Genomic DNA, 9,051 nt, shown 5'->3' on the forward strand with positions numbered 1-9,051 from the left:
TGGCCTCCAAGAAAGTGTTATTATTGGGGAGCAGTGTGGGGAGGCTGAGACCCACTCACTCACCTCAGGGCCCCAGGTGCTGAGTGCGGGGTCAGGGAGCCTGGGGGTGGGGAGGGTCCAAGGCCAACAGACCCGCTGACTCTGGCAGGCACGCTAAACCAGCTCTGGATCCCCTGGGACCCAGTCCCCATCCAGTGGGGCCCCTACTTCCATCACCCCCACTCCCAGCCCTCCCTGGGACCCAGTCCCCGTCTGAGGCGACCCCCTGCCTCAATTACCCTCCCCCTCCCCCCAGCCCATGCAGCATTTTTTCTCATGTCAGCATCTGAACTTGGTGACTCACTGGCAAGTGCCAGAGGCAGAACAGCCCCCAGGGGGGCTCCGCAGGTGGTCCACAGGGGTCTGGGGTGGGGGGGAGGTCCCTGCCAGCCTTGACCCCTGCCAGCCTTGAGAGGATGTTCAGGACATAGCAATGCTGGGGACATGCGGGGGTCTTAGCCAGGCTTTAAAGCTCCAATCCTGCTTTGGCGGGGAAAGTCAGTGAGGTGGGAGGGAGGGAGGGTCCTGTTGGAGGACAAGGACGAAGCGGGTGCCTTTCCAGGCACTGGGAGCAGCCCCGGAGGCTGGGCAGGGGGCCCACGGCACCAAAGGGCTGGCTCTGTGTGGTGCCCCACAGCTCCCACCCCCCAGCTCTAGCAGGACATATCAGCCTCCTTCCGGGGGTGAGTGAGACTCCATCCCAGGCCTTGGGTCAGGGCTATAAATACACCACCAGCAGCCTGAGGCCCCAGGCCCTGTCCCCCCTCTGGCTCTGATCTCAGGCTCCCCTGACTTCCTGTGGGGGGTACCCTCAGAGCAGTGGGGTGGAGCGGGTGAACGGACACAGCCCAGGGCGCCCACCAGGCTCGGGAGATGGGACGCCACCCCTGGCTCAGCCAGACCTGGCCTGGAATTTGGCCGAGGCCGTCCTCTGTAAAGCGGGTGACCTTGGCCCTGGCGGGGCCCCAAGTGGCAGGCAGGGCATCCCCTCCCTCCAGAATGGAGTTCTGAGACTCCAGGGTGGCAGAGGGGGAATCGGAGTCTCAGCCCAGGATGTGGGGTGGTGGGGCCTGTCTTGTGCGACTCTGTGGCCCAGGCCTGCCCCTGACCGCAGCTGACCACCGCCCCCCCCACCACCCCCGGGCCAGCCGCAGAAGTTGGCTGTTAGGGTTGACGCTTGGGGGCTCAGCTCCAGGCCCGCTCCAGGGCCCAAAGCCCTTTCCCCGGCGTCTCCCTTCCCTCCTGGTTCCTCACACGACCGTGAGAAGGGGCAGGGCGGGCAGGGGTCGCCCCGTTTCACAGATGAGGAGCCCGAGGCCCGGATCAGCTGTGAGGCATGCCCAGGATCAGGAAGGAGGATGTGGCTAGGGGGCTGTGTCCAGCACTCCCTGCCCCCCGGGGCTGCCAGGGTCGAGGTGCAACCTTTGACCTGTGGCTTCTTTATTGGGGAAGAAGGTAGAGACTCCTCCAGTCACTGCCCAGCCCCACTCAGGACACACGGGCCACTGGCTGCCCTTCCTGGCCATGGGAGTATGTTCCAGAAAGTTCTGTCACCCCATGAACTTTCAAGAGGGCCAAGGAGCCTCTGAAATAGCTGTTTTGCCACAAGCTCCAGAACCCAACCCCCCCCAGGGACGGCAACCCGAGAGCCCGGCGGGTCACAAGGCACCGCCCTGACCGCAGGACAGCCTGGTCCCCACCTGCTGGCCCCTCGGCCTGTGACCAGACCCCCACCCGCCTGACTGGAGTCCTGGCCTGCCTCGGTGGCTCCTGCTTGACACGGGCTCTCCGCGAACGGAGGACAGTGACATGCGTTCCGCCACGGGCCGTGGTCCTCCCTGCTCAGGACACCTAGGCTCAATCCACAGCCGGCCTGAGACCGGCCTGCGCTCAGCACACCTCACTGTGGGTGGTCAGGTGCCGGCCAGAAAGACCAATACCTGCCCGTCTGGGGTCTGGGGAGCGAGGCCGGGGCTGGGGGCCCCGAGTCCTGAGTCCTGATGGAAAGAGGTGGGGCTTTAGGTAACCACGAAGGCTTCCTAGAGGAGGCGGCTTTGAGATGGGCCCGGAAGGAGCGAGGGAAGCGGAGTGAAGGACCTTGTGATCGTTACTTACCGGACGCAGGCCTCAGCCTCTTCTGTGAAATGGGTGCGGTACCTCAAGGGGGCCGGCTGGCATGAGGCAGGTCTCAGGCACACCTTCCCCGAGGGCCCTGGACCCGGGAGTCTCTGTAAGGCCAGGGGCCCCAAGGGCCTCTGTGGTCAAGGGCAGGCAGGGGCCTGGTCCAGGCCCCTGGGGACCCTGCTCGGGAGGCAGGAGCTGGCACCAGGCAGGGGAGGTGTCTGCTCTGGTCTGAGCAGAGCGCCCCCCACCCAACCCGTGTGCACCCACCGAGCCGGCTCCCTGTCCGCCGCAGGGCCAGGATGGACGAGGACTTCTCCTCCCAGATGAAGAAGATGGCCTTGGCCATGGGCACGTCCCTGTCAGACAAGGACTTAGAGTTGCTGCCCACGGACATGAGGCATCACGGTATAGCACACCCCTCGTCCCCAGCACCGTGTCCCGACCCCGGGCCTGGCCCAGCCACGGCCAAGGAAGCAGCGGACACAGGAGCCCGTCTGTGAGCTCCCCCTTCCCCGGGCTGGGCAGCCTCGCACACACAGGGGTGGAGGGAGGGGAAGTGCAGGACACGGCAGTCCCCACCCCCAGGGCGGAAGCCTCCCTCTGGGCTCCCCGCGACCTGCGCCTGGCTGTCCCAGGTTCCTTCAACTACCTCAAGTTCTTGGAGTACATGCAGAAGTTCCAGGCCTCGGGGCAGCTGGAGAGCGCCATCCGCCAGGCCTTCCAGACTCTGGACAAGGACAAGAGTGGCTTCATCGAGTGGAATGAGATCAAGTAATGGCCAGTGGCTGGGGAGAGGGGTACTGAGCCTCAGGCCCCGTGCCCAGTCCATGGCCACCGCATCCACCCCGGCCCAAGACCTGGCACCCCCCGTTGGGCCCCAGCTGGCCTCGTGGGAGGTGGGGCGGCCGGAAACAGCCCAGGTCCACAGCACTGGGGCCAGGCCCAGAGACGACTCTCCAGCCGGGCCTCAGTTTCCCCACCTGTAAAGTGGGGAGTGAGCACCTTGCAGACCATCGGGCACCGGCCAGACACCCCCTCGGCTCTGACCCGAGCCCCACCCCTGGCTCCAGGTACATCCTGTCCATCGCCCCCAGCAGCACGCCCACCGCCCCGCTGACGGACGAGGAGGCAGAGGCCGTGATCCAGGTGGCAGACACGGACGGGGACGGCAGGATCGACTTCGAAGGTGGGTCAGCACAGACAAAGGGGGCAGAGGTGTCTAGGGACCTTCCTGGCCGGCCGCTCCCGGACCCCACGTCGCGAGGCACCCAGCTCGGGGCAACGCTGAGTAGGGCCGCCCACCCCCAGGCACCAAGCGAACAGCCTCCTCCTTAGGGGGCACCGTCACCCACCACAGATGGGAAGCTGAGCGTCAGGGAGGCTGAGCGGGTGGGGCGCTCACTGGACGGAGGGGAGCCGGTGGGGGAGAGGTGGGCTGAGGCGGCCATGGGCAAGGTCAGCCAGGGCGCAGCAGCGGTCCGTGGTGCAGGGGACGGAGCGCGGTGGTCTGAGATGGGCAGGGAGGTTTGAAGAGCGGGACCGGGGCCTCGGGCTCTCCATGGCTACCCTGGGGTCCGGGCATCTTGCAGCCCCGCCCGCCCCCCCACCCCCAAGTTGCTGGCCCCGGGGCCCGAGGGCAGAGGGCAGCAAAGTGACCCTGAGAAGAGTCGAGCAAGGCTCAGAGCCTCAGACAGACGGACCTCCGGACCCCACTGCCAGCTGTGAGCCCGTCCTCACCTCTCTGGGCCTGCAAACCCTGACTTACGGGGTAGCCCCTAGAATTAACAGAGGGGCAGCCTGGCCAAAGGGTTCGCTTCGGACTCAGTGCCCCAGCCTCTCTGCCTGAGAAAGGCAGGATGATCTCAGGAACTCTAAGGGGAATTCCTGAGGGTCTCCACAAAGGGGACCGAGGGTCCCAGTCCATCCTAAACCCCCAAAGGGGGCTGGCTCACCTCCACCAAGCAGGCCCTGGGTGGGGACACAAGGCACACAGCAACTGTGGGGGTCAATCCTGCTCCCCAGGGCTCAGGAGGGCTGGATGCAGGGTCCCCTCCCTTGTGAGACCCCCCCCCAAAGGGGGCGTGTGTTCCCGTTGGGTCTGCAGGACTTGAGGGGCACAAGGCAAGGGATTGTTCACCAGAAATCTGTCTCCTATTCTAGAATTTTCTGACTTGATCAAAAAGGAGAAAGTTCCAAAGAAGTAGTGCCACACCCAGCCCTGGGCCAGAGGAAGCTACCCCACGGGGCATCGCGGGGTGTTTGTGTGCCCGATCAAGGAGGCCATGGGGGTGGACACGGCATGTGCCAGGGAAATGGAAGAAAAATGTCATTAAATGAACAATGCGGCCCGAGTGTTTCTTGGGGGGCAGTGAGTGAGCTGGGAGAGGATCATGGGTCTAGGGGAGAGCTGGGGGGGGCGGGACAGGCGTATGGGGTGTAGGGGGGAAGACGGGAGGCTGGGCTGGTGGGTGCATCCAGCCCCTGCCCCTTCTGCCTCCTCCTTGTCCCCACAACCCTGGGGACACCTGCAGAGGGGTTCCACGGCCAGCTTTTGCTGGGCCCAGACCCCTGTAGGACCCCCTTCCCCAGCCCCAGCTGCACTCTGCTAGGCTGCCCTGGGTTCGCGCAGCAGCCACGTGAACACAGAGTGGGGACACCTGAGACCCCAGGGTCCCAAGGGGGCCCTGGCCTGTGTCCTGCGTTGTCTCCTGGCTCTCTCCTTCCTCTTCTTGATGACCCTTCTCCCCAGCCTCTTCCTGCAAAAGAGAAGCCCCTCCCCCTTGGGGCCTTGCCACCCCGCCCCCCCCCCCATGCTTGTCCTCTGGGAAGGGCGGGTGCTCCTGTCCTGCGGTTTAAGTACCACCTGGTGGCCAGGGCTCCCATATCCCACCTCTTCCCGTGCCCTGACTCCTGTGTCCATTTTGGCTTCCCGACGCCCCGTTTCATGGGAAAAGGGCATCCCAAGCTTAGAGCCCGGGGCTGAGCTCCGATTCGCCTTTCCCAAAGACTCGCCACCTGCACCTTCCTGTTTGTGCTGCCTCATTCCCGGGGCTGCTCAGTCCAGGAGCTTTGAGATGTGCACGCAGAGGGTAACGGCTGCCCTCCCCCTCCATCCTGGGGCTGGTCCCGGGGAGAGCACTGGGCCCCCTTCCCAGCCTCCCCTGGCCACGTGTGGAGGGTGAACACAGGGGCATGTGTGGCTTATGGTGAGGTTTACGGGAAGTGGATTCTCTCTTCCAGTCTCCATGGGACTCCCCACCCTCCAGGAAGGAGGGGCCAAAGGTGGCTGGGCCACCCTGGAAGTGAAGGCGCCCCTCCGGAGCACCCTCACTGGGCTGTGGCAGGAGCGAGGGCCTAACTCACATCTCATCTTGCACTCCTCCCCTTACCCACCCTTGTGGGGGTCCCACTGGCTCTGCCCTCAGAAAGCCCAGACAACTACCACAGCCCCCAGTAAGATTCCCACCTGCCACCTGACAATCGGTTCTCAGCACAGCAGTGGGGAGAGCCTTTAAAAATACAAGTCAGGGGCGCCTGGATGGCTCAGTCGGTTAATCGGCCGACTTCGGCTCAGGTCACGATCTCGCGGTCCGTGAGTTCGAGCCCCGCGTCGGGCTCTGTGCTGACGGCTCAGAGCCTGGAGCCTGTTTCGGATTCTGTGTCTCCCTCTCTCTGACCCTCCCCCGTTCATGCTCTGTCTCTGTCTCAAAAATAAATAAACGTTAAAAAAAAATTTTTTTTTTAATAAAAAAAAATACAAGTCAGATCTGGGGCTCCCAGCTGGCTCAGTCGATAGAGCAGGAGACACTTGATCTCGGGGTTGTGAGTTCAAGCCCTGCATTGGGCATAGCGCTTACTTAAAAAAAAAAAAAAAAAAAAGGAAGTCAGATCCATTGCCCCACTCAGAACCCTCTAGAAGCTCCCTTGTCAAGCCAAGTCCTTGGAATGCCCACGTGTCTGGCTCCCCATGCTCTCTCTGACTTCAGACCTCAGCCCCCACTTCAGCCACACTGGCCTCCTCACTGCTTCCCCTGCACAGCCGCTCTTGGGCCTGGCATGCTCTTCCCTAGAATTAGATCTGTGTGACTAACTCTGCTGCCTCCTTCAGTGTTTCCTCAAATGTCACGTCCCAAAGAAGCCAATCCTTACTCCCCTGTTGTACATCACACATGCCCTCCCCATGCCTTCCTCGTCTCCTTGCTCTGTTATCTGTCCCCGTAGCACTCACCAGCCCCTAATACACTACAACATTCACTTACTATGTTCATTGTGAGGAAAAAAAAGCACCAAGGACGTGGGGTCTGAGATCCCAGGGAAGGACGGCTTTGAGCTTCACGTTGGCACAGGTTCCCTGCCAGGCATCTGCCAGTTAGTAACGGTGGCCAAGAGGCTGGGCAGCTGAGGAGGGCATCTGGTGGCCTCCTGAGTGTTTGGTATCTTCCAGGGAGGAGGAGGGGTTTTGCTTAGGGCCCTAAGGGGCTGGAAGTGAGGAGTGAGGACAGGAGAACCAAGCCAGTCCTCACAGAAACTGGAGACCAGCCTCAGCTAGCCCAGTCCCTCCCCTCAGTTCCCCTCAGAGCAGAAGAAATCCCTCTGGATCAGGGGCAAAATGCAGCTCCGTACAGGCCAGCCCTGGCCATGCCCATTAATTTGCATATTATTTGTGGCTGGTTTCAAGCTGTTTTTAACTGGAAGGGCACGGAAAGCCTGGAAGTACGAAGAATCGCAGAGAGACACCATGCAGACAGTATGGTGAGAAAGCTGGTACAGTCACCACTGTCCGATGACAGAGACCGTAGGCAAGAGCGCTGCTAGACAAAGAGGCCATTTCATAAAAGTGAAGGGTCAGTCTGCTAGGAGAACACACAGCTCTAAATGTGTATGCGCCCACTAACACAGCCTTGGAATTCCTAAAGCAAAAATGAGCCAACTAAGATGATAAAGAGGTGATGCATGACCACAGGGGCAGATTTTACCATTCCTCTTGGGGACTGATAGAGTGAGGAGCAAAGAAAGCAGTAAGGATATGGAAGACTAGAAACACAAAGAGTGAACTCAACCCAAACGATAAAGATCAACTCTGCATCCAACAACTGCATTCTCTTTACGTCCACCGATAGAGCGGTTACCAAAATTGACCAAACGCTGGCCATAAAGCAAGTCTCAATGGAGTCAGAGAATTGAAATAACATAGAACACGTTTTCTGACCATGGGTAAGTCAAGTGAGAAAGCAAACCCAAAATGAAAAGTAATGCGGTGCTAAACAACCCACAATTCACAGAAAAAGTATTTTGAACCTAAGAATAATGAAACTACAATAAACCCAAGTCTCGTGTTGCTTGGAGGAAAATAGAGTGTTTGCTGCGTGGGCTCGGAAGGGAAAGGCTGACCATCAGCGATCTAAGAACACTTCTTGAGAAGTCAGAGAAAGAAAAGAAGATCAAATTTAAAGGAGAGGGAGGATAGTAGAGAAATTCTGAAAGGCCAAGGCCCCTGCCCCCGGTGCACACCCCATAGGGCAGGCTGTTAGTTTGTTTTGCTCATGGTTCTGCCTGGCACTGATCCAACAGGAACTTCGGGGATTCGTTTGTGCTGTCACTGGTCTCCAAAAAGGCACATGGTCAGAGGGCCACAAGTGCCGTGGGCCTTGGGACAGGGTCTGGGTGGGGTGGGGCCAGAGATCTCCCCCTCCAAGCTGCCCCTATAACCCACAGCCAGCTGGGGAAGGGACTGTGTCAGAAACTCAGGGTGTCCCCGCCATCCTGCCCATAGGGGGCTTCGAGGAGCTCCTGCCGGGTGGCGCCCGGTCCTGCCTGGGCTGGGAAGTCAGGCTGCCCCAGGTTGGAGCAGCACCTCTGCCCGTCTGCACAGGTTTCCTGCCTACCCCCGTCTCTGGCCCCCACCCTGTCTGTCTTCCCACCTGCTGAACACCTTACTTGCAAAAATACATAGCTTAGTAATTTACAGCGGCTTCCCCCTGGCAACTCCTAATGACAGCTTCAGACAAAAATACCTTTTACAGGAGACAGGGGGGAGGTCCGAACCATTCTTCCCCCGTGTGGCCCCCACCCTGCCCCTGGGAGCCGGCCCGAGGGCAGCGAGTGGCCGGCTCCTTCTGGCTGCAGCTGTAGCCCAGGGAGGGGTCTGAGCTGGTGCCTGCCGCCCCTCCCCTCACGGAGCCCCCACCCCTGGGGCCCAGCCATCCCCCCTTCTCGGGACTCGAGAGGACGCGTCTGGAGGTCAGCCTGACTCTTAGAACTGCAGGTAGAGGGGCTGAGCTCTGGGGCAACACTGGCCCCGCGGGGAGGAAGTGGGCCTGCAGCCCCTCCGCCCCTCAAGCCCCAGACAGGGCGCCCCAGTCACACACGCCAGACGGCCACTTCTTCCCATCCAGCATCTCACAGGACGAGACGGCCCCACGAGGAGGGGACGTGGACGGCCCCGAGCAGACGCCCCCGCCCCGGGCAGGGGTCGGGCCAGAGTGGGCCTGTGAGTCTCCGTGCTGCGTCCCGCTCTGGCACCAAAGAGGAGAAAGACTCTCCTGTGCAGATGAGGGAACCGAGGCTGGACACACCCCAAGGAAGGGAACGGCAGCGACAGGGGACGGTCCAGCAAGTGAGCGCCCTGCGAGCTGCCTCAGCCCTCCCCCGGGGCGGCCCTGCCACAACCCACGTGCAGGAGGTCACCCTGTGCGAGCTGGAGGGACTTCCTGGCCAGCACACGCTCCCCAGTGCGCCTGGCAGAGGGAGGGGAGGCGCGTCCTGGAGAAGGAGCACCCTGTCCGTGGGCCTCTCACCACCCCCACCCTGACTTCGGGGCGGCCTCACCCTCCTCTTGGGCACAGCCTGCCCAGTGCCCACCTCTCAAGGGCTCCAGGCTGCACACTT

The 9,051-nt window shown here is 61.6% G+C and overlaps 1 protein-coding gene across 1 annotated transcript; it reads left to right on the forward strand.

Annotated features, from left to right (window-relative positions):
- Positions 1-2,462: 2,462 nt before the first annotated feature.
- Positions 2,463-4,367, forward strand: PVALEF (parvalbumin like EF-hand containing). The gene is made up of 4 exons (XM_042967924.1): positions 2,463-2,568; positions 2,799-2,934; positions 3,234-3,349; positions 4,324-4,367. Exons 1-4 carry the CDS (start codon positions 2,463-2,465, stop codon positions 4,365-4,367), a joined length of 402 nt encoding a protein of 133 aa, XP_042823858.1.
- The last annotated feature ends 4,684 nt before the right edge of the window (positions 4,368-9,051 follow it).

Source organism: Panthera tigris, chromosome E1, assembly GCF_018350195.1.
Source record: "Panthera tigris isolate Pti1 chromosome E1, P.tigris_Pti1_mat1.1, whole genome shotgun sequence".
Classification (NCBI taxonomy): Eukaryota; Metazoa; Chordata; class Mammalia; order Carnivora; family Felidae; genus Panthera; species Panthera tigris.

Excerpts from the sequence above, each read along its gene's own strand:
- PVALEF (XM_042967924.1), top strand. The coding sequence starts at position 2,463 with ATGGACGAGGACTTCTCCTCCCAGATGAAGAAGATGGCCTTGGCCATG. Across the intron at positions 2,935-3,233 it reads ATCGAGTGGAATGAGATCAA|GTACATCCTGTCCATCGCCC; the intron begins GTAATGGCCAGT and ends CCCTGGCTCCAG. Across the intron at positions 3,350-4,323 it reads CGGCAGGATCGACTTCGAAG|AATTTTCTGACTTGATCAAA; the intron begins GTGGGTCAGCAC and ends CTCCTATTCTAG.